At 46.9% G+C, this 25,495-nt stretch overlaps 1 protein-coding gene across 28 annotated transcripts in view; it reads right to left on the bottom strand.

Annotated features, from left to right (window-relative positions):
• GRAMD1B (GRAM domain containing 1B) overlaps window positions 1–25,495 on the bottom strand; it is a 227,563-nt gene that overhangs the window by 147,366 nt on the left and 54,702 nt on the right. For 4 of the 28 annotated variants that reach the window (XM_070273825.1, XM_070273826.1, XM_005611656.4 and 1 more), the window contains exon 1: window positions 15,182–15,677. The exons of 13 other annotated variants lie outside the window; for them this stretch is intronic. In XM_070273825.1, the coding sequence (XP_070129926.1) occupies window positions 15,182–15,555 (374 nt within the window). In that variant the 5' untranslated portion in view covers window positions 15,556–15,677. Of the gene's footprint in view, window positions 1–7,252; window positions 7,559–15,181; window positions 15,746–25,495 lie in introns of those variants that run through there. 11 more of the 28 variants (XM_070273824.1, XM_070273827.1, XM_023645036.2 and 8 more) reach the window with 8 other exon arrangements.

Genomic DNA, 25,495 nt, shown 5'->3' with positions numbered 1-25,495 from the left:
ATTGAGACAGTGAAATCTAATTATTTCCCAACAGCACCTGTCACCCAAAGGGGCATTAACCTAGTAGGGAACTGAAGGCAGATGCTCTACGGCTCTAGATTCTCCATGGCTATGAGGGATAAGGTCAGAAAAATGCACAGATAATGACCCCAAAATGCATCACTTTTGAGTCCTCTGCATCAACGGTGCTTGTGAGAAACAACACAGAACTTGAGTTTCCCCTGCCCATCCTCTTCCAGAGAAACCAAAGGGAAGTTCAATGGTCCCATGTCCAGCAGAAAGAGAGAAGAGAAGTAAAAGGCTTGGTTAACCCATGCTTCTGCTTTCCTAAAACAAAATGTCCATCTAACACCACTTCCCAAGGAAGGCCTTCTACTGGAGGGGACGTCCTTCACAACAAGAACTGGCCCACTGCCAGGATTACCTACCTAACCTGCTGTCCTCGTCTTGAATGTACTTGCAGGTTTGTAAATTTTACATTTATTTGTATGATTCACATCGACTGCCTAATAGATGATCAGTAAAAAATCAGTTGATGAACAAACGGACAGACAGACAATAAATAAACTAGAGTAAATCTGTCAAGAGTAGAGGCCAGCCAAAGCTCAGCAGCCAGCACAAAGCAGCCAGGCTGTCAGTATATGCAGAATTTGGACTCTCCTCACGGTGGCAGCCTGAAGGTTTAATTTGTCCCTCCAAATGGGAAGGGGATCAAGAGGAGGTAAAAATCCATTCAAAGCTTTTCCCAGGGACTGCTGCTTTAAAGAATGGAGGCATGCTAAAACAGCTGCCTATAACACTTGGTCTTCAGTTTCCATTTCCTGTGGATTTTAATGACCCATATTATCAGCACGTATACACAAACCTCAGGATAATGTCAGACACATACGAGTATTGCACAATATAGAAAAAGGCCTGAATTAAAAGTGACATGACACTACCTCTTTTTGAGTCAAGTTTCCATCATTACTTAGTTGCATGGATGTGGGCACGTTTCAGAGTTTCAATTTCCTTAATTGCCAAGTGGACATACTCATTACATGTGCCCCATGGATGCAGGAACAAATGAAGTAATGGATCGTCACACCATAAGCATGTTACTGGAAGGCTCAGTGTGTGCCAGGCACTGTAGTATGTGCTGGGGCGAATATAAAGAATTATATTCTGTGCCTGCGTTCCAGGAGCCCATAACCTGGTAAATCACTTTAAAAAGGATAAAATGCTGCTCAAATTAAGAGATGATAAATTGCTATTGCCAGCATTGTTTTCATTTGTGTCCAGGTGGGCACCAATCTCGGCCGCTCTGACTGGAAGCTCCCAAAGGCAGGTGTCCCCTCTTTCCTCTGTACCTTCCCCACCAACCACCGGTGTCCCGACTCCCAGTTCAAGGCTCCACTCTCTACAGTGGCTCAATAAATGGCATTGACGGCTGCCTTGAAGGCTGTTATTACGCTGCATAGAGAAGAGCCATTTCTATGGACGGCCTATTGCTTTTGGCTTCCCCTACAGCTCAGAGGAGGAAAGAGGCAAAACACCAGGAGAACAACTGCTCTCGCACCTGACAGCTGCAGAGAGAGACTCAGCTTAACTTGGAAGATGTCTGAGCAACAGATGCCTCAGTATTCCAAAATGCCCACACTCAATTCAAATAAGTCTACCATCAATGGGAGGGGAGTCAGCCTCCCGCCTTCAGCCCCCAGCCCCTCCCCCATTCTTATCTCTCTTCCAAGGGAGGCAGAAGACATTACTTTTAAAACTCCTGATTTCCAAATTTTAGAAAACAAACTAATTCCCTTTCAGGGATGGGCCCAACAACTTGCTTTTAAATCAACAGGGGTCCATGTTGCTTTGCTAATTTGCTTCCTGTCTCTCTGCCCTCTCTAGGATGGATCTCTACTAGCACAGAAACTATTTTGTTCACTATCATTTCCGGTGTCTAGAACAGTACCTGGCACATAATATGTGCTCAATAAATATTTGTTGGATTAATTTGGGGAGAAAAAGGAGTAGCAGGAAGGATGCAGCTATTCCAAAATCCTTCGCTCCTGCAAGAGGAACAACTGTTGCCCTGACCTGGAATCAGAGGACTAGGAAAATGTACTGCGTTACCACGGCAACCACAGCTCCCAAAATAAAAACACCCTTCAAAGCTGGTGCAGGTCTTTGGTGGGAAAAGGCTTCTTGCAGACTGTATCCGGGCCCCAGGTCAACCATCCACCAAAATATGGCTCCCAATGTGCTGGTGCTCTCTGGAGCCTCTTTCTCGGAAAGGGCACCCACTCTCCACCTAACTATGCCCAATTCCACTCCCTGAATAGAGACCACCCTCAGAAGAAAAGCAGGCTCTGGTCTCCTGGCACTTACAGTCTGACAGAAGACACAGATAGCACAAAGGAAAAAACACAAAATAAACCAACAGGCTGAATGCAGACAAACAAGCCAATACATAATAGTCCAGATTTGCATAAAAAATGGCATAGCAGGGAGTAATTATTCAGCTTCAAGAGGACTTCTTGCTTTGCAAAATGATTTACAATAGAATTCCATGAAAATCAAATTTCCTTATAGTCCATTTATTTATTTATTCATTCCCTAAATACATGTTTACTGAACTACTGTGTTCCATGCAAAAAGCTTAGCAGATACTCAATGAAATAAACTCTGCCCTCACAGCTTATGACCCAGGAAAGGATACAATGTGACCAAGTACTCAATTTAGGCAGTAGATGTAATAAACACCCCTGGAGTCAGAAAACACTTCCTGTGGGAATGGATAACTAAGCTAACACCCAAAGGAAAAGAAGGACAGAAGCAAAGAAGGCAAAGCGGGTCAGTGTTACAAAAGAGGAACCCTGTCTGAAGGAACAATGTCTACCAAGAGCCGGAAATAAAAGAAAACACCCCATTCAAGGCCCTGCAAGGTTACTCTGGCTGGAGGCAGGGTACCAGCAGCGGTAAATGAAGCAGGAGGGGCAGCAGAAGTCATGTCAGGAAGACCACGCTGGCTGCAGAGTGAAAGAACCAAAGGGAAGGGGCGGCAGTGTAGTCAGGGAGACCAGCTAGTCTAGTCAATAATATCCATGAGAGATGCTGATGGCCTAGAGACGGGCAACGGTGGTGGAGATGAGAAGACAGACTTGAAGAACATTCTCTCCCGAGGGAGGGAAGCCTTGGGAAACTGGAATACCAATCCCCAATGCAAGGAACAGACCGAGAGGAACTGGTTATAAGGGAAAGATGATGAGTTCAATTATGGATGGACAAGCTGAGTTTTGAAGAACATCCCAATGGAAATGCCCATTAGCCTGCTGGAGGTATGCTCAGAAAAAAGATGAGGTCTGAGATCTGAATGTGAGAGTCATCATCATATAGGAAAAATCAAAGCCAAGAGAGGAGATGAAACAGCCCAAGGAGAGAATGTAGATTTAGAAGGAGGGGAGGAGAAAGAGGGAAAGGGAGGAGGGGAGGAGAAAGCAGCAACCTGGAACCAAAACCTTAAGCAGACCAACTTTGAAGAAACAGATAAGAGCAGCCTACAAATTATAAAAATTCATTTTTAGCACCTATCAGTAGATCAGAAAAGTGATATCTCATAAATAATCAAGGAAACAACAAACCACTGCTCCAGTTTACACGAGCCAAGGAGCAGACTCAGAGGCCTCAAAATCACGAAAAAAAACCTCACTTCTATTAAGTAATAATATCAGCATAATTCTTCAGACACAACTACTTAATTTTGTCTTACGAGATAAAGAAGAAATGTATACTCTCTGTTTTACAAATGAGAAAGACACTGAGGCCCAGAGAGACTGAGTAACCCGCCCAGGCCACACAGCGAGAAAATGAACAAAACCAGGGCCTCCAGCCCAGGCGGCCTCAGACCATCCACTGGCCTGGTGCGAGGGCAGGCCTCCTAGGAAAAACCACCACCCTGTCTCCAGGAGCAGACGAGGCCTGCCTTCACTGATGAAGAAATGGCTCCATCCTGGGCAGACATGGGCTCCCCAGGACATGCGATGGGCTGAACACTTAGTGGATTTGCAGGAGACCTCTAGAGCCCTCTCTGCCACTGACCAGCACATGGCCTTGGCCTTCTCCACGTGCTCAAAGGTGAAATGAGCACACAAATCCTAGCCACCATGAAGACTAGATTCTCTGAGCAAGATGCAGAACCAGAACTGTAGGTACTAACAAGGGGCAGCTCAGTGTGAGAGAAGAAAGGCGATATGGTGGTGAAACCCTAGGACCCTCCTTTCCTCTCCCTCCCGGCAGATCTTTTCCTCAGACCTATTTTTTTTTTTTTTATGCTTTAGTTTGAATTCCGTATTCTACTGAAATTATCTTTTTACATGTTGATCTGCCACACAGGCTGTGAGCTCCTCAATGGAGGGGCCATCTGTATCCATCTTTGCATCCCAAGCAGACAGCACAGCACCTGATTCCCTGTAAGTGCCAATAAATGTGTGTTGAATTGTGAGAATTACCTCTCCCGAGTTATCTACATTTTCAAGCCTACTCTCTCTGACTGCTAAACAAAAGGCATGTCCACTGATAGAGGCATTTTGGGAAGCAATCCAAGCATAGTGAAGGCACTTCAGAGAGAGAGGAGTCGTTCAGTGTTCCTAAGAACTTTCTGAATGGCCGGGCTTCTTTCTACTCTGCTCACTTCTAAGACTAGTTCTGCTTCTCAACATGGGGCTGCCAGTTCCTCCAATAAGTCTGTACGTCTCCACTGCCCCCACTGGAGAACGAGTGAGGTACAAGAAATTGGTGTACAAAATCAGGACTTCCCTCAGAATCTAGAAAAAACAGCCCAAGCTACTATTAATAGTCTCTGAAGGAATAGTCTCACAGGACAATGGCCAGATATCCTCTCATCTTCACTGAGGACAAAACAAGAGAAAATGAGTTTGAATTGTACCCTGAGGGATTTCAGTTAGATCTTAGGTAGAACTTTCTGAATAGTATGGCTTGAAAACAGAGAAGTAACCAAGAGAGGTGATGCAATCCTCTTCGCTGGGGTCTTTTTTTAAAAAAAGTGAGATCTTGGGGCTGGCCCCGTGGCCGAGTGGTTAAGTTCCTGTGCTCTGCTGCAGGCGGCCCAGTGTTTCGTTGGTTCGAATCCTGGGCGTGGACATGGCACTGCTCATCAAACCACGCTGAGGCAGTGTCCCACATGCCACAATTAGAAGGACCCACAAGGAAGAATATACAACTATGTACCGGGGAGCTTTGAGGAGAAAAAGGAAAAAAATAAAATCAAAAAAAAAAAAAGTGATCTCTTCACATGTCAGGAACATGTGGTTCACCATCGACACAGATAGAGAAAACACACGTTATCACCCAAGCTCAGGGCAAACTGTTCTCAGGAGAAGCTCCACCCTGTTCAGAGTAACCTTTATTACTGCCACTCCATACAACCCTGACAATCAACAAAAAGGTCAGAAAAAGCTGCAGAGTGTAATGACCCAGCCAGAAAACAAATGCGTGCTAGATCAAGGCCGATTGCTCTGAGAGTTCAGACTGGCAGTAATGTACGAGCCTGGGTCATGGAGAAGACAAGGACAAGGCTAACTGGCATCCGCTTTGACAGGAGGGTTCCTACCCCGCTTTGGAGAAATATCTCATCCTGATGGCTCCTCCAGAAACAGAGCTTTGGAAATTCCTTTTTCTTTTTCCTTATTTCACAGACTTACCTGTCCTCAACCTACCCACCTATGTTCTCCCTTACCTTCTACAGGTACAAGGTACAGAAGAGCCGGTGAAAAAGAAAAGTCTCTCAATTAAAAAGAAAATCTGAATAAGAAAAACGTCTGGAAGATAATACACCAACCTTGCTATTAACAGATTTGTTTTGTTTTGTTTTGGTGAGAAGGATTCACCCTGAGCTAACATCCGTTGTCAATCTTCCTCTTTTTTTTTTTTTTGGCTTGAGCAAGATTAGGCCTGAGCTAACGTCTCTGCCAATCCTCCTCGACTTTGTATGTGGGATACCTCCACAGCATGGCTGATGAGTGGAGTAGGTCCACGCCTGGGGCCCGAACCTGTGAACCCCAGCCACAGAAGTGGAGCGCCCACAGAACTTTAACCACTCAGCCACAAGGCCAGCCCCCCAACACTTTTATATTAACCAGCTATTTTATTACACACACAATAACCACTGACTTTTGCAATGTAAAAATTTCTTTTAAGACAACAAGCTGGAAGACCCTTGGAGAGACTCAAAAGTGTGTCACTAAACTAAACATCCACTGTCTTTCTGTATTTTCCTAATTGCTGGGGCAAACAGTGCAAGGGTGGCCCATCCTTCCCCAAACTGGGCCCCTAGGCAAATTCTTTTTCCATCGTTGCAAAAAAAAGGGGAAAAACCAAATGGGTTGTTGACTGTTTTTGTAGTCCCCTCACTCTACCCCCTCATTTCCTGACTAAACTTCTACCCAGAAGCAGCAAGACTAAACATCTCTGTGGTCAGACTGGAGGTGAGAGGCGCCAGGCTGGGAAAGCCATTACCCTAGGGTTGCACTGACATGGAGAGACCTTAAAAAGAATGAAGAGGCTCCAGAGAGGTGACAGTTAGAAATTGGTCGAGACTTTGGGGCAGAGGCCTGAGTTCCAGGCCATAACCCAGATCTGCCACCATGGCGTGCCTAATCACCTTATTTCTTTATCTTATCTAGAAATCAGAGTAGAACAACCGGAGTCTCCACCCAGTTAGAGGGTGTGCAAAGGATGGAGAAGAAAGTACTTCATGTCATCTGGCCAAAAAAATGTCTCAGGGCCTCAAATGAAAAAACCATGGATTTACCAATCCCTCTCCTCTTCTACCGCTAGTCTTAGCTAAGGCACAGCCTCATTTTCCTGGTGATGATTTTGAACTATATTATCTGAATCAAAAATCTAGACACACGGTCTGAAAACAGAGAATATCTGACACCAGGACTATCTTTCGGAGGTGGCACGGGCTGCCCACAGTGGTATGAGGGGGTCGCAGGCCACTGCCTGACATCTCTTTTCACCAGCTCAAAGCATCTGCATCCTGCCTCCCGCCTCCCTTCTCCCACCTGAAGGCCCACATTCGATTTTCGATTTTCGGTTATGCATCCCTGAGGGAAGCTTTCCTATCTCCTCTGAAAGGAGGAAGATTCCTCAGGCCCCACAGTCACAGGTCACAAGCTCATAGACCTTCTGCTCCGAGACATTTAAAAGCTGTATCTTTCCTCACACCAGTCACAACAGCCCCTCGGCGACTCACCATACTGATTTGGGCTCCGGAGGAAAGAATCCCAAGAGGGCAGAGGCTCCAGGAAAAGCCCTCAGATTTCATACAGCTCGTGTACACACAGCAACCCAGCAACCATCCCCGGGCTCTCACGCCGGCCTGACTCTGCGTCCAAACACCTGCCTCCAGGCCCAGCGGCTCACCCGTGGGTCAGCAAGGACACTCCCCACTGGACGCAGAGCCATTCAGATGCCTTAATGAAAACTTCAGAGTTACCCTGGATGCAATTATCAGTGACCAGCAGAGCAACTGGCAGACAGATAGTACCTAGGAGAAACTAAGCAAGCAGGACAGGATTATCACCTGTTAATCTACCCCATGATCGCCCCAGTCTCTTGCCTCACATGTAACTGGCACCTGATGAGTGCATAACCACCATGGAAACTCTCAAAATACCAACTCCCACAGAGGAAGCTGGCCAGTGTGATCAGCCCACAGGACTCCATCCCCACCCTCTCAGTTTCCATCAGTTGTTTGACTCTGGAAACCACATCTACAGCCAAAGCCTGGCTGCTTCTCACGGAGCAGTTCACTTTGGCTCGTCAGCATCACCCTCACACATGGCTGCGCTCGCCCACAACCTGCACCCATTTCTCCTCAGCATCCTTCCCATCCTCCTGACCTCGAAACTACCTTCCCTCAGAACCTTCCCCTCCACATCCATACATCCTCAAACACTCAAGGGCTGTTTCCAGGCCCTGGGGTGATGGTACAGTGTAGCTGTGAAGGGCTCAGGCTCTGCAATCAGGAGAACATGGTTCAAATCTCACCCTTGCTTCTGTGTGACCAGGAGCAAGTTAGGCTCTGAACTTCAGGTTCCTCAGCTGTAAAACCCACCTGGGGGGTTTGCTGTGAGGATTAAATGTGATTGTGTATTTAAGATGCTTAGCAGAAAACTTGGCACAAAGTAAGACGCAGTCCTGCCCTCAAGGAATTATGGGTCTGCTAGAGGTTTTTGCTAGTTTAACCTTATCCAGCATCGATTACTTAGTTAATCCGCTGAAAAATCACAGGTGTCCTTTGCATTTGTTGCTCTGTGTTAAGAAAGAACTGAGTTTTCTCTCTCCCCACTCCCTGTGATTCTCTAATGTGGCAGGGTACTCACAGAGGTGACAGGTAGAGCATCGGGATGCACACAGCACCTGCTGCCCTGAAACTGAGCTGAACCGGAAGCAAGACTCCATCCAAAGATGAGAGGAAGGGAATGAAAAGTCAAGATAAAAACACCAATGATGTATCTTCATTACCTGCAAACCCACATACCAGCTAGGCTGGCACTAGGCTGGGCAGAATCAGGGACAGGTGCCACCTGAGGCCAGATGTGCAGCCCAGCAGAAGCCCTGGGCCTCCAGGTTGAAAAGACTCTCTAGCTGCCAGCCTGCTAGAGTGTGAGCAGTGTTGAGAGGGTAGGTGTGTTATACAGAAGAGGGGACAGAATAGCCCAGGGTAAAGGAGATGCAAATGGTGATAATGGGAGAGCACCCTGGGCAGAGAGAAGCAGAGAAGTGCTTCTGTGTCTCCTGGAAAAATAGCTGCAGTTAGCCACCCACACCTGCTCACTTGCCCCTTGTCAGCTTTCCCTTCCCCCTCCAGAGAATGAAGACAGGATGCCATCCTGGAAGACGTGGCTCCATCCAATTTCTGACTTCTTCCCATAATGCAGCAGGTCAGACTGGGGCTCTGATCCTCAGTTGAGTTTTGAATAATCACCACAGCCAGATATGGCCAAGGGATACAGGGAGACACACAGTACAGATTCTAAGAGCTTGCCTGTCCACTTCAGACTACATTATTCACAGAGCTCAGAGGACAACATGGCCAGCAAAAAAGCGGTGCCATCTTATGTTAAACAAACCCTGCTAGACTGCTGGGAGAACAATGCAAGGCTTCGGGCCTCCACCTCACCACTCCATTCACACAGAACAGCAAGAATTAGTTGCCTCAAATACCACTCTGAGCATGTCTCTCCCAGGTTCCAGAACCTACAATGGCTCTCCATTGAGATGAATCCTCTTTGTATATAAAGCGCACTGTCTATAGGACCTCAATACATCTTTGTTGACTGACTGATTAATTGAAATTCAAACTCTGCAGCATAAATCACAGTCTGTCAGCCCATCAGCTCACCACCCTCACTTTCCCACATCCCTCATCAAGACCACACTTGGTCATCCATCCCCACCTTGAAACCAACACACCTAAATGCTTTCTACAACAGGTATTTGGTACCCGCTCAAAACTCAGCTTTGCACAGAAAGGAGATTCGTGGCTGCCTCGGGCAGGGCGGGCATGGGGGATAGGAGGATTGAGGTGACATATGGGGGTACAAGTTTCTTTTCGAGGTCATGAAAACGTTTTAAAATTGACTTGTTAGTTACATTTATCTGTAAACATACTAAAAATCACTGAATTATACATTTTAAAAATGAGTGAACTGTATGGTATGTAAATTATATCTCAATAAAGCTGCTAAAAAAAACCTCTCTCTGGACTCATCTCCTCCAGGAAATGTTCCCTGATTTATGAATAAGGAGAACTGCATTCCAAACAGTAGAGAAAAAGGAATCATTCAGGGGCCAGCCAGGTGGTGTAGGGGTTGAGTTCGTGCGCTCCACCTCAGTAGCCCGGGCTTGCAGGTGTGGATCCTGGGCACAGACCTACACACCGCTCATCAAGCCATGCTGCAGCAGGCGTCCCACATATAAAGTAGAAGAAGATGGGCACGGATGTTAGCTCAGGGCCAGTCCTCCTCAGCAAAAACAGGATGACTGGCAGCGTATGTTAGCTCAGGGCTAATCTTTCTCAAAAAAAAAAAAAAAAAAAAAGGAATCATTCATTCACTCATTATTTATTCATCAACAAACATCTACGGGTCATCATGAAAAATCAGGCACAGGGCTAGACAGCGAAGATACAAAGAGGAACCCGAAAGGATCGGACTGGGAGTATTTCTGTACTGTACCCCAAGGTCCTCAGATTCCCAAAGCATGCTAACTTTACCATTTTCTCCCCCTCTTTCTTCCTAGGGTTAGGGAGAGCAAAGAGGTATCCTGACCTTCTTTTCAACTTTGTGCAGTTAAAATCCACAAGCTGTGGCCCTCTTGGCCCCTTGGCTTCTAACACATCAGACAGAATTCCACCGCAGGCCTGAAAGGTGCTTTTCTCTGTTGTGGAGGGTTTGATCTGGAGTAGGGAATGTGAAGAGGAAGGATGCCATGCTGGGCTTGGTATGCTAATCCCCCCTAATCCAAGCCAGAGCACAGTCATTTTCCAACCATCATTTCCAAATCGTGTAATGTGCGAGGAGTCCCAGGTGCGGCTCCAGGACACATGAGCGTGTAACCTCAGCTCTCAAGAACACAGCCCCTCCATGGGAGACACTCACAGAAGAATGACAGGAATCCTTCACCCTTGCACAGCAAGGGGAAGTTTACAGAACATTTTCACGTGTATTACTCCTGAGACCTCCCATCAAACCCCAGATCTCCCCTTCCACAGGCGGAGGAAGCAAACACACAGAGGTGAAGTGGTGTGCCCCAGGCTCCACAGCTAGAAAATGACAGAACTTAAATTTAAACCAAAGTCTCCTGACTTTAAGTCCAATATTCTTTTTTTTTTTTTTCTTCCAAGGAAGATTAGCCCTGAGCTAACATCTGCCAATCCTCCTCTTTGTTCTGAGGAAGACTGGCCCTGAGCTAACATCCGTGCCCATCTTCCTCCACTTTATATGTGGGACGCCTGCCACAGCATGGCCTGCCAAGCAGCACCATGTCCGCACCCGGGACCCGAACCAGCGAACCCCGGGTCACCAAAGTGGAAAGTGCACACTTAACCACTGCACCACCGGGCAGGCCCAAATCCAATATTCTTTGTGCTCTGTTGCCTCTAAACGTCAGTTCCTTCTCAGGGCATCTTGTTGGGCATCTATATGCACCTATTCACTTGATTGCTTCCTTTCTTTCCAAGAAGCCATCTAATTCCAAGGCCTAAAAATGACGGGTTTTTGTTTTAGCCACAATCCAGACAGATTCCAACAGGAGGCTGTATAACAGTGGTTAACAGTAGAATTTGAGTCAGAAAATTTGGGGTTTGAAACCAGCCTGCCTTTGTCTACATACAGGTTTCCCCTACTATCCGAAAGTTCGCTTTATGCCATTCTGCTTTTAAGAAAGGTCTACGTTAGTACCTGTTTCTGCTAACCACAACAAATTCGAAGAAGTTTTTTGCTTTTAGGAAAAAAGGTAAAAATGGTGTTCAGCGTTTTGTGACAAGCCATCACAGAGAATAAGCAGTCAAGCATACTGTCGTATTTCAAGCCTTGCACATCAGCCACATCAGCTATATCAGCCACAGCAGACAATGAACCTCGACCTTCGACATGGAGGCAGGCAGACACAGAAGAAGGTGCTGACATTAGGGACCTGCCTGCCTTGAGGGATTCAGACAATGATGAGATGTTAACAGAGGACCCCCTTCCTCTCTCTCCTACATGCCAGTCTCCTGTACCTCTCACCACTCCAACCTCTGATGACTTAGCCTAACACACCATCACCACCACCACCACCTCTCAGCCCTCCCGTGTGCTGTCTTCCCCATTCGAGAAAGTGAAACTATACTGCACACACATTATTTTCTACTTTATAGAGGCTGTGTATTTATCATATCATTCCTGATTTTACTATATATTAGTCCTATTTTAGGTTTTACGTTTTGGGTTTTTTAATGAATATATTACCATTTTTTTCTTTTTGAAGATTGGCACCTGAGCTAACAACTGTTGCCAATCTTTTTTTCCCTTCCCAAAGCCCCCCAATACATAGTTGTATATTCTAGTTTTGAGTGCCTCTGGTTGTGCTATGTGGGACATCGCCTCAGCATGGTCTGACAAGAGGTGCCATGTCCATGCCCAGGATCCGAACCAGCGAAACCCTGGGCCGCCAAAGCGGGGCATGCGAACTTAACCACTTGGCCATGGGGCTGGACCCCGGTTTTACGTTTTACTTGGTATGATTTGGTAGGTTATTTTTTAGGTCTGGGAATGCTCAAAATTTTTCCCATATAAATTAATAGTAATTGCCTCTTCACTTTAAGGCATTTCCGCTTACAAAAGGTTTCATGGGAACACGATTTTTGGATTTCGGGGGAAACCTGTATATACATATATTCTTCTCATTCAACGGGCCACCATTTAAAAGAACTCCCTTAATGGGAATGCAAACTGGTGCAGCCACTATGGAAAACAGTATGGAGATTCCTCAAAAAATTAAAAATAGAACTACCATATGATCCAGCTATTCCACTACTGGGTATCTATGCAGAGAGCTTGAAGTCAGCAATTCCAAAAGTCCTATGCACCCCAATGTTTATTGCAGCATTATTTATAATCATCAAGATGTGGAAGCAACCTAAGTGCCCATCAACAGATGATTGGATAAAGAAGATGTGGAATATATATACAATGGAATACTACTCAGCCGGAAAAAAGAACAAAATCGTCCCATTTGCAACAACATGGATGGACCTTGAGGGAATTATGTTAAGTGAAATAAGCCAGATAGAGAAGGACAATCTCTGTATGACTCCACTCATATGAGGAATTTAAACCTGTGGACAAAGAGAACAGATTAGTGGCTACTGGGGGAAAGGAGGGGTGGGGGGGTGGGCACAAAGGGTGAAGGGGTGCACCTACAACACGACTGACAGACAATAATCTACAACTGAAATTTCACAAGATCGTAACCTATCATTAACTCAATAAAAAATTTTTAAAAAAAACTATAAAAATACATAAACTCAGGGGCCGGCCCAGCGGCCCAGTGGTTAAGTTCGCACGCTCTGCTTTGGTGGTCCGGGGTTTTGCGGGTTCAGATCCTGGGCGCAGACATGGCACCGCACATCAAGCCATGCTGAGGCGGTGTCCCACATGCCACAACTAGAAGGACCCACAACTAAAAATACACAACTTTGTACCAGGGGGCTTTGGGGAAAAAAGGAAAAATAAAATCTTTAAAAAAAATAAAAGAACTCCCTTAAACTACTCCTAAGACGTGAACATCCTTCCTGATTTTAAGAGTATGTTCCCTGTTCCAACAAAAATGAAGAATCCACCGCAGCCTTAGACAACTCGCAAAACCAGGAAAGCCGTCCTTAAATCTAAGCAAATCCACCCCATCCCCACCCTGGCCAGCAATGCAAGGCTCCTTTCCCGATATTTTGTCCTCAATATACATGGCAGAATCTCAAGGTCAAAAGAGGGTCTCTTTTAGGGTCTCTCACATTTGAGGGGAACATTGACAAACTATGACAAACTATTTTAGTTCAAGTTTAGCTCCCTCCCAGCTTGCCCCACTTGCCTCTACTCTGTGGAAAAGGCAGCAAGATGAAGCACCAGAACAGAAAGAATTGTTATCCCCAGGTCCACAAAAAGCCCCACAACAAAGCACCACAGGGATAAGCACATCCAGTCATTGCTCCCAGAAGAGAAATCCTGGAAGGCTTAGCATGCTCATCTTCTGTAAACCTGGCCCAGCTCCTCAGCGTCCCCTCAAAGACACATGGCCCACCCTGTTCTTAGGCCTTTGTCCCTACTGTTCTCCTTTCCTGATCTCACGCCCACGACCTCGTATTTTTCCTGTTATTTCCTACCACCTATCTGTATTCATCATGGTTTCAGCGTCTTCCTTCTGGAAGGCTTCCTCCTCTCTCTTCTTGCATGTGGCACACACAGCATATGTCTTCAATGCTTCTATCGCAATATGAGTGAAACTCATATCTTAATTTCATATGCAAGTCTCCTCCCCCCCTCCTCCTTAACTTCCACATCCCCTCCTTCTACTCAGCCCTCCTCCTCTCCCTCCACAACCATATCACCATTAGCTGGTGCCACTCTGAGCTCATAAGAATATTCAGTAAATACCTGTTGAATTGAAATGAATGAAACTGAATAGATTGGGAGGAGGAGGCCTGGGGAAGGTGGCCAATCGCTCAGTTGCCCCACACAAGAGCACAAACCACCATTGTGACACAGGGCCCTAGAGTCTAAAAGTAAATGAGTAGGGCTCATGGTATCAACGAAGAGTGGAAATTCCACGCCAGCTCCACCAGACCACGGGTTTAGCTCAAACACAACTCCTGGCCAAGGCTGCATGAAGCTGCACTATGGTTTTCTATACCAAGTTGTAAGGTAAGCGAACTTGCCCCACTACTCAGACCACCACATTTACCCAGGCAAAAAAGTAGCTGGCACAAACCACAGTGGTGTGGACCAGGCCTAGACGTCGAAACAATCTCTGTGGTAGGAACTATGACTCACTTAACACCAATACTCTGCCAGCTCCTCTACCGGTGTGGGCCAATAAAGGCAACCTGATGTAGCCAAAAATAAAGTTATAAAAATTGAAATGGAGTTCACAAACATAAGTCTAAGTGCAGGACCCACTTAACCTCTCTCATCTTCTGCTATCTCCATCTGTTAAATGGGAATAATAGCAGTACCTACCTCAAAAACTTTTTGTAAAGATTAAATTTGGAAATAGATGGTGAGGCGCTCACCCTAATGACCCGCACATGATAAGGGCTGGATAAATATTAGTTGTTGTGGCTTTTATTATTCATTCTGCTGTGAGGATGGAAAGAGATGGAATGCAGCGTGAAGCCCCATGTAAACGTGTTACATAATATAAAGTCACTGGTCCCTAGCGCTGGGTCTGGGAGACGGGTGACGCGAGGGGAAGCTCAAGTACCACCAGCCCTGGTGCGGGGCGCCGTGCTCGAAGCCGACTCTGCTAGAGGGCTCCTGCATTCCTCGCCGAAGTTTCCGCTAGGATGCCCTGGGGCCCCGGACGCCTCTAGGGAAGAGGAGGAGGAAAGGGGAACAAGGCAGGAGGCGGAAGAGGGACGTACCTGCTTTCACTGCACTCCTTCCGCTCCCTCACCCTCAGCCACTTGCGGAGGAGGAAGCGTTTTCGGCGCGGGGAAGCGCTGGGTGTGGAGCAATTGGACCACGGGGTGTCCTCGTCGCTGGAGGGCGTGATCTCGATAGACGGCAGCTGCAGAAACTCCTTGCCAGGGGCCAGGACGCCGGGCAGGTCCTGGGCCAGCCCGGCCTCCAGGCTCTGCTCCTGCACGTTCCTCATGCGGCGCATCTTGAAGCGCCGGCGGCGGAGCGTGGGGGTCGACGAGCTGGACCAGACCGGGCTGCCCTCGGGCGCGCCCTGCGGCTCGGGCACCTGCAGGGCGGGCAGCTGGAGGTTCTCCATCATGTTGGCCGCCGGCATGGGTCCCCGTCGCCTCTGCGCTTCTTCGGCGCCCTCCGCCTGCCGTCCCGCTCCCGCCTGCCGCGTCCTGCTCCCCACCCCTCGGCCGCCGCGCGCTCGGCCCTCTCACGTTGGGAAACGCTCGCCGCTCGAGCTGCAGGAAGAGCGAGTCCCTCTCCCGGGGCGCCGCGAGCAGGGGGCGCGAGGGGGCGCGGTGGGGCGCGCGGCCGTCCGAGGCTAACTTTTGCGCGCGCCGGTCCCCCCGGCCGGCCACGGCGCTCGCCCTGTCCGCCGCCGGAGAGGCGCCCCGCGCGCGCCCGGAGCCGCCTGCCAGCCACCCGGCCGCCCTGCTGGGGCTCCCCTCGTGCGCCCGCTTGTCTCCTTCCGCGGCTCTCCCTCGCTCGCTTGCGTCTTTGCCTTAGCGGGACTCGGCAGCCCGGGGCCCCAGGGGGCAGCTCCACACACTCAGCGGTTTGCGTTCGGCAGGGCAGGTTGGGGAGCCGGCTTGGCGCTGCAGGGAGGCAGAGAGCAGGAGGAAGAGGCAGAGGTAGGAGGGAGAAGGAAAGAGAAAGAGAGGAAGCGAGACACTGGATAAAAACAAAAAAGGAGGAGGAGCAGGGGGCTAGGAGGAGGGTGAAGGGAGGTCATTTCTGTTAAGAAAGGGCATGCACAGGCAGCGACAGCTAGTGTAACTGTACGTGGAATCCCTTGGGGAGGGACTCTACCTCGGAGTAAGGGCTGCTCCAATCAGCCTAATGAAACAGGATCACAAACCAAACTTTCTCAAAGCGACGATTGGCCAGGCAGCGCTCATTAATCCAACTCCCTGCTTTATCTTGGGGGGAGGGGGCGGGGAAGGGAGGAGTCAAGGAATTAATTCAGTCCTCACTCTCCAAGGCCATCCTATATACGGGGTTGTCCGAAAACTAGGGGACTTTTCAGCTGCATCTCTTCTCCTAAGAAAGGTGTCTTCTCAGAATTATTTGGGGTACAGGTGGGGACACAGGAAGCCTGGGCATAATGAAAGGGAGACAGCAAAGTTCCTGGAGGCTGCTTCCAAAATGACAAGCTGAGAAGAGAGGACAGTTCTCCTGTGGAATGAGCTGAGACGGCAGACATGACATACCAGGGAAGGACAGACAACAGGATCTGAGAGACACAGGACACAGAGAAGTAAGGAAAAGGGACTGCTCCCTGTACATCTTGAGCCACCCTGTCAATACCATAGCCCCATCCCAAGCAAAGTAGGAAATTGGGGAGGATGAGCACCCAGGAAGCAAAGCATCCAGCAAAGCCCCAGGGAGCTGAGGGTATTCCCTTTACATTCCCGGGAATGACTTGAGTTCTGCTTCGACCTGCAAGAGGCATAGACTGGGTCACAAAAAGTCTAGTATGTCCCCAGGACATGGAACCTAGAAAGTCTGGATCAGTCCTGTAGTGTCCCGAGCTATGCTGACCCACTCACTCCCTAGACTCAGGTACCACCCGGAGAGATTGGCCCTAGAACTGATCCACCTTACTGAGGCACTGTGTGGGGACTGAGTCGAGAGCAGCCCTGCTTCTAGAGCAGAGGCTCTATCGCCCATCCCCCCTCCCAGCCCAGTGCATTTGCCTCTCCAGTAAGTCCTGCATATAAGAACCAAAGTAGAGATGGTAGCTTTCAAATAGACCAGGAGGAGCACAAAAAGAAGCACCATTAAGTCCACAATGCACTCCACCTATTCTCTGCCCCTCTCTGTGAGCCCAGTTTCCAGTAGGGAGCCAATGCCGCTTCTGTGCCAGGAGGAAGGTCATGGGAACATTTCACAAGTGTCCCAAAGCTGAGGAAAAATCACATTCCTGAAGACCACAAGAACTCATTGCAAGAAAATATGTCCCTATGGTTCAGCAAGACATCAAATGCGACAGTTGGCCATGGGTGCATCAGGCCTTGTAATGACGCATGGAGGGCAACTCAAGATATTGCGACCTTGAACAACCTCCAAGAGGCCGGGAAACTGAGTATGTTTTGCTTATGGAGAGAAATACTGTGGCCAAGAAAGCCAAGGCCAGACCCACTGTCAATGACTCCCCAGAACAGCGGTGCCGACTGATTTCTGACTCTTCCACATCCGGCCACTGGCTCTCTCAAGGGTGGTTTGGTATCACTCTATTTTAACTCCCAGACGTGGCACGGAAAGGAAGAACCCCTTCCCAGAAGGTGTCAAGCCTGGCAAGGAGAAGGACACTTCTTCCGGCTCCGGGAATGCTGAGGAGGCTGGGCTGTATGTAACTCCAAACTTCAGGATCCGGAGCTAAGCCAAGGCACACAGAGTGGCTCACTGCCTTGGATTGCCTCCAAGGAGCGCTTGGCAGGGGAGCTGATAAGTTCTCAGTTCAAGGAAGTTGCCCTGTGTAGGGGGTCTCAGGCGTTTAAGAGGCGAAGGGAAGCTAGGACACTACCGTTCACTTGGAAGCCAAGAAAAACCCCAAAACACACAAAAACCCAGTAGGTTCCACAATAAGGGGCCAAAATATTCAAAGGGTATTTTGGGAAAGGGAGATTCACAAGGGGAGCAGCCCCTTGAAGTTTACCATGGGCACTCTGCATTTAAATGTAAGCCTCTTAAAAGGAAAAAAAGCCACCAGCTCCCTCTTCCCACACTTTTTCCACCCACAATAGATTCCGGACCTAAAATCTAAAATCGTATAAGACTTAATTTAAGCCTTGGGCTCAGCAGTAGTTGAGAAGGATCATTTACATTTCACCTGGCCTGAGGGAAAACCTCAGTCAAAGTAAATGTGAGCTGGCTTCACTTGGCTGGGAAGCAGACACCCAGAGTCCCTCAAGGCCCCTGCACTGTTCTTGCTCACTTCCCCCAGGCAGGCCCTTCTTTCCCTCAAGGCTTAACTTTTTCATCCGTTAAAACCTGATTCAAAACACATCCCCTGTCCCCCGACCCAGCTGTTTCTGTTTGCTTCTTATGATGCACTATCAAGTAAGATGATGAATGGGACACTACTTCGAAAACGAAATGCCCTACAGTTACAAGCCATCATTACTCTTAAGGCTGTAAGTGTGGTGAGAGAAGAACCTTTGATTCCATCCAGTGTCCTGTGTGTTTTGTTAGGATAGTTACCTTTACACTTTTGTAAAGGGCTTTCATAGACAGTATTTTATCTTCCCAGTGACCCTAGGAGTTTGGGAGAACAGATGTTATTATCCTCATTTTACAACTGATTAAAGTGAGACACAGAAAGACTCAGTAATTTATCCAAGCTCATAGATAAATAATAAATATTCAATGACAAAGCCAGAACTTGAACCCAGGTCTTCTGAAGCCAGTTAGAGACCACCAAAATCTCATCAAGTGCTTCAGCTCTGGAAAGCAGGTCCCTGATAGCATCAGAATTTTCCAGCCCTGAAATAACATGTAGCTATTCAATTCCATCAGTTATTTTACAAGTGCAGAAATGGAAGCACAAAGTTCTGAAAAACAATTTCCCAAAGCAGCTGATGTCAGGGAGTCAGGACCAAAGAGTTTCCACAACCCACTTCGGGATCTCAGCCACTGCATTCCTCTCAAAGTCTCCCCTCCCCACTTCTCTCCCATACTTGACTCTCAGCAGACTCTGGCCCTCCAGACAGGTGGTGGCCAGAACAACCTGGCCGCCCCTTCCTCCACCCCGCAGCCAGCCCTCTGACTTTAAATGAAAGGAGCTCATATTACCAAGCAACTGTTGTTTATCCTCAGCTGTTCAGGCTCCCTTTTCCTACAGACACAAGACACCCAACACCTGTCTATTACTTCTGGAGGCCCACAAACTATATAGTCCATTATTCAGCCGAAACTTCCAGGAGAGAACTTAAGTGAAAAACAGCAGCTGTGAGGCTAGATGGTGCCTGGGTGGCATCCAAGTGAGTGTGAGGTGGAAAGGGCAGGCCCCCACCAGCCCACCTGCCCCAGGGATGCCAAGGGCAAGACAGGAGTGTCCCTTCCAACACTGCTGCCTCAAGACAGACAGTCCCCACCCTCAAGTTTGCGACACAGAGTCTCTCTCCTGCACAACACTGAGAATGGCCAAACCCAAGGGCTGGCCTGTGTACAAGGGAAAGAAGCAGGCAGTGGGCATATGGGAAGTGGAATTTGTTGCTATCAGGGAAGGTGGAAATACTGATAGAAATGTGAACAGTGCTGTGAGAGCAGTGTTATTAACTGTCTTCAAATACAACACAAAGGATTCTCTAGCTCTCTTTCTGTGGTTGAGCAAGAGGAAATGAGTTTGCATAGAGCACAGCATGGGAGATTCAGGTTAGATGATAAACATTTCCTAAGAGTAAGGCCAGTTAAGGACTGGAATGCATGACCAAGGATGGTTAGAAAGTGGCTTTCTCTGCACATCTTTAAAGGTAACTTGTGCCTACTTAGACGCAATGGCAGGAAAGAGATGAGCTCTTAAAGGCCCAGTTCCCACTCTACCATTGCGGGTCTGTGAGACCCAGATTAAAACAAAGTCCATTTGAACTGATGCATTTCTGGCCCCAGGCATTTTGATTGTTGGATACTAAACACCTCCCTGAATCCCACAAACAGCTTTAATATCTTGCATGGTGACACAGAAATACAGGGATCAATCACTGGGGTGGTGATGGGGCAAGGGGCTGGGGCTGGGGAGTATGGACATAAGAGAAAGAATTGGAGAGAATAAGCTTCAATCCCTCCCGGGGTAGCTCATTTCTATTCCTTTCATGAGTCCCCACCTCATTTCCCTGTGCAGGAGCTAGCTACTGAAGTCAGATGAAACCACATTGACTTTGGGGTGGTTAGAGGATGCTGGCTAAACACAATCTAAATAAAACCACCGTTGACCAGCCCTCATGTCCAGCTTCTCCTTCTGAGGAAAAGGAAGAAAATGCTGTAAGACTTCTATGGAGTCTCAGTTCCCGAGAACAGAGCGCTTGGTGAGGCCTCTCAGCCGTGGGGACGGCACAAGGTTGGCCGAGCGCTTCCGCTAGCCTTCAGCAGGGGCCAGGGTGAGCAATGACGTCACCTCAGGAGAAGGACTGTCACCAGATAAGCCTTCCTGGTTTAACTGCTCATCAAAAGGCTTAGGAGTCAAAAAGGAATGTTTTGCACAACATATGGCTGCCCCTGATCTTGACACCAGCATACCAAGGCTCAGACAGACATCATCTCTTGTCCTCTAAATCTTACAAGGACAGTCTTTGCACAAACCGGGGCTGGAAAAGACTTCCTGAGGTCAACCCAACTGTCTCCTTGGTGTCCATTCCAAGGAAGGCAGGTGGTCTGCTCTGGGTACTCTGATGCTTTCCTCTGAACTGTCACCAGATACTATTGGCACTGTAAGAAAGTGATTAAGTGCACAGGCCCAAAGGCATGCTGTCTGAGCTATAGCCCCTTCTCACCACTTACTAGCTGTTGATTTGGGGATAAGTTATTTAATTTCTCTGTGTCTCAGTTTCCTCATCTGTAAAACTAAGATAGTTAATAGCATCTCCCTCGTGGGGTTGTTATGAGCATTAGAACAGCGCAGGGCACTTAGAACAGTGCTTGGCACATAGTGAGTGCTCCATAAATGTTAGCCTTTCTTCCATTGAATTAAGTCTCCTGTATAATACCCTTGTTAGCAAATATGACTATTCGTGTTGATTGTCAATTCCATTTAATTCCACAAGTACTTGTTAAGCTGGAGCACTGTGTGAGGCTCCTTACTAAGTGCTAGGGATACAGCAAGACAAATAAGACATGGTTTGTGCATGGGAGCACACAGTCTAGCAAGGCAGAATTAATTAAGTGCAAAATATAAGGGCAAACAAGGTGTGGTGGAAAGACTGATAAATTTTAACTAGAGGGAAAGAGGTGGTCTCGGCAGGCTCTATGGAGGAAGTGGTATTTAAGTTAAGACAAAGTATGAATTTCAATAGAAAAGAATAAGGCATTCTAGAATAAAGGGACAGTTTGAGTAAAGGCACTGAGAAGTAAAAACTCATGGAGAGTTTTCAAAAATAGGAAGAGATAAGTCAAGGCACATGGAAGGAATGATAGGAGATGAGGGTGGAGAGGCAAGAAGGTCAGATTCTGGTGAGTGTTGAGAGTTTAGATTTTATCCTTTAGACAAAGGGATGCTATTCAAGTGTTGTGGGTTTTTTTACATTATCGACCTGTATTTGAGGAACATCCATTCTAGTGACAGTGTGAAATATGTATTGGAGAAGCAAAAGATGGGACACATAGAGACCAATTCAGAGACTATTATTCAACCAGTCCATATTTTTGAAATATCGACTATATGCATGGGAAATAGTTCAGATCAAACATGAAGAAAATCTGAAATAGGGCAGGAGAAAAATGTGGAATGAGAGGAGGTGGCCAAGGAAAAGAAAAGCCCTATGAAGATTTATTCAGAGATGTAGATTGGGAAAAAACTAAGAATGAGGGATGATTTAGAAGTCAACGGAGGAAAGGAGCCAACATTTATTGAGTGACTACCACAAGCCAGGCACTGGGCTAAGTGCTTCATGCACAAAACCCCAATTGACTGTCCCAACTGCCCTGGAAAATAGGTATCAAAAGCTCCATTTTAGGACGATGAAAGATTTTTTAAAAGGTCACTTGCCCAAGTTCACACAGCTAGCAAGTGGAAGATGAGCACACATTTAAACTAGGGTCCCTTCACTTTAAAACTCATGCTTTTGCAATTATACCACATTTCAAAAAGATAAACAATGCCAAATACTGCAATGAAGTCAGGCAGGAGGAAGACTGAGATAATTTCATTAGATTTTGTAGTCAGGTCACTGATGACCTCTGAGAGAACAATTGCAGTGGTGTGGCAAGAGAAGAAAATGCTTTTCAGGAATCGTCCATTTGCCTCTACCCTGGCTGCACTCTGCCCCTCGAGCTGTCCCCAGTGGCAAGTGCCAGTACGATCCCCCCACCCCTCTCTAGGAACCTAGACTCTGGACCACTGCCCTCACAGTTTGCCTCAATTCAGTGACTGCACGGTATTTTAAATACCCTGAAATTGCTATTTGGGGATTGGTTACGCGGAGTAACCACTAAAGTCTTTAACTCTTTAACTTATTGCTAGAAGTTAAAGAGTAAAAAGGGGATGAATAGATGGAAGCTGCAAGATTAGACTGCCCTTTCCAGAAATTGGGCAGTGAAAGGAATGACAGACATCTATTCATTCTCAAATAGTTACTGAGCATCTGTCATGTGTTAAACACTCTTCTAGGACCTGGTATTAGATTGTGAAAAGTAATGTGTGTGTGTTGTGTTGTGTGTGCGTGCGTGTGTGAGAGAAAAAGAGATTTAGCGGGTAGGGATAAGGAGGGTTTTTTTCCTTTTAATTTACATGTGTGTGTGTTTTATTGTTGGTAGATGTTATGTTTCAGAGGAACAAAACGTGACTGTATGATTATGCCATTTAAATGGAGTTCTGCCTATCTCTGCTAAGAAAATTGAAGCTTGGTGGTGTACCTGGTAATCTAGCAAATCAATCAAAAAGTATGTAATATTCCCAGACTCTAAGCACACCTTAATACTGGGTACTTGAAGCGTCTCTGAAAAGATTTTGTACAATTGTTCATTTATTCCTAAAAATAATTTTTGAATGCCTATCAAAGATGACCCTGGCCTTCAGCTGCTTCAAATCTGGGGGCGGGGAGAGGAGAGCAGAAAACCAATCCAAGAACTACAATTTGGTAAGAAAATCCACTTCAACACAAGCATATACCAAATGCAGTGTGAGCCCAGAGAGAGATCTTCAGCCAGAGAGAACTTCATGGAGGAGACAGTACCTACCCAAGGTTGAAGGTTAGCAGACGAGTTTTCTGGGTAGACCAAGGGGGGCATGCTTCCAGGCAGAGGGATCGCATGTGTAAAGGCAGTGAGGTGTAAAAGAGACCATGGTCTATTCTTAGAATTACAAACAGAACAGCCTAGCTGGATCCTAATGTTCAGTTGGGTGAGGGATGAGGGCAAGAGATGATATCTACTATAAGTCTTCCTTCGTTCACCCATTCAACATGCATTTATTGAGCATACTATGTTCCAGGTGCTGGAAAACAGGGATGCACAAGTGCAAGTCTGTGCCCTGGAGGAGTTTACATACTGGTGGCCACAAAATTCCAGAATGATGGACCAGATTTCGAAGATCTGACCCAACCATCACTTTATCTCCAGTGGTTCATTCTCTTTTAGAGATGAGAAAACGGAGGCACGGGGAGGGTAGAGATTTTACTAAAATCCCACATCAAAAAGGTGAGGCTTCATGGATGAGAAAGGGCTTTGCAGGCAAAGAGCAAGAGTCAAAGCAGCTTTGGAAGCTTAACTCACCCAAAGAGAAGGGCACCAAAGCTCTAGGAAATGATGCCTTTCAAGTGCTAAAGCAACCATATAAAGCTTTTATTTCTGACAGGAACTCTGGCCATTCCAGCTCTCCCAACCAGAAAAGTAACCACCTTTCACAGACAAGCAAACCAGGATCCAGAGAAGTACAGATGTTTGAGCAGTGCGCTCCAAATTGCTTCCAGGGTTGAGCAGAACAGTGGTAACTTATTGCCCTGAGATATAGTGCTGAAACTGTGAAAAGTGCCTAGTTTGTTCTGATGGAATACAACAACATGTTGGTCAAGCACCAGGGGGATATCAGCCTTTACATACAATTTCAAACAAAAAAAAATGGAATTGTTTTCTTACGACCCAGGAAGGACCTGAAGAACACTGAGCTCAGTGGAGGATTTTCAGGGGCAGGCCCTGTAATCCAGCTCCAGACAACCATTCCCACTGCACCCTGAGTTATTTATCTTCCTGCAAGGAAGGCACTTGGAGGGAGTAATTGTAAATAATTCATTCCTGGAAAATTCTGCATTAAGCTTGAGCTCTTACCTCAATGAAAGTCACTCTGTTGGATATCCCTACTTTTCAGGAATCGTCCATTTGCCTCTGTCCTGACTGCACTCTGCCCCTCGAGCTGTCCCCAGTGGCAAGTGGCGGTGCGATCCCCCCAGCCCTCTCTAGGAGCCTAGACTCTGGACCACCGCCCTCACAGTTTGCCTCAATTCAGTGACTGCACAGTATTTTAAATACCCTGAAATTGCGATTTGGGGATTGGTTATGTGGAGTAACCACTAAAGTCTCTCTTGTAGTTCTGAGTCTATGAACTGGAAAAGTCTACTTTACTTTAAGCAAGCCCCATGTATGAAAATACAGATTTAAAAAATGTATGAGTTGGAATAATCATTCATATAATACAAATCATTTGTTTTACAAAAAGGATTCACTAAAATAGATTGTTTCTATGAACATTTTTATTCAATTAATCAACCGAATAAGGCACACTCTGTGAGGAAGCCACCTGCTGTATAACTTGAGTGTTCTCAAATAAACATGAAACATGTCACTGAACATAGAGTGACCTTGTTTCTCTGTGTTTCCAGGAAAAGAAAGAGTTCCATTTTCCATACCCTCAACCGCTCCCAGGATGTAAGCTTGTACTTTTTTTCTTTCTTTCTTTCTTTCTTTTTTGGTGAGGAAGATTGGCCCTGAGCGAATACCTGTTGCCAATCTTCCTCTATTTTTTTCTATGTGGGACACCACCACAGCATGATTTGATGAGCAGTGTATATAGGTCCACACCTGGGATCCGGACCCATGGACCCCAGGCTACCAAAGCAGAGTGCACAAACTTAAACACTACACCACCGGGCCGGCCCCTGTAAGGTGGTACTTTTGTAAAACATAGCAACTCTGTCTGACAGTTGGAAAATTTTATGAGCGAGAGACCTTCCTTAGGTGATAGGATCTAGGCCTAGGAGAGACATTAGATGTTTAGTCCAACACCCATCCTTCCTCCACCTGTCCCACCCAGGTTCACAGATGAGAAACTGAGGCACTGGCAAGATAAATCATGTCCAAAGTCATAAGGCTGGAATTGAAACTGCTTTCTGTAAATC

Source organism: Equus caballus, chromosome 7, assembly GCF_041296265.1.
Source record: "Equus caballus isolate H_3958 breed thoroughbred chromosome 7, TB-T2T, whole genome shotgun sequence".
Classification (NCBI taxonomy): domain Eukaryota; kingdom Metazoa; phylum Chordata; class Mammalia; order Perissodactyla; family Equidae; genus Equus; species Equus caballus.
This window is presented reverse-complemented; position numbering and strand designations above follow the sequence as displayed.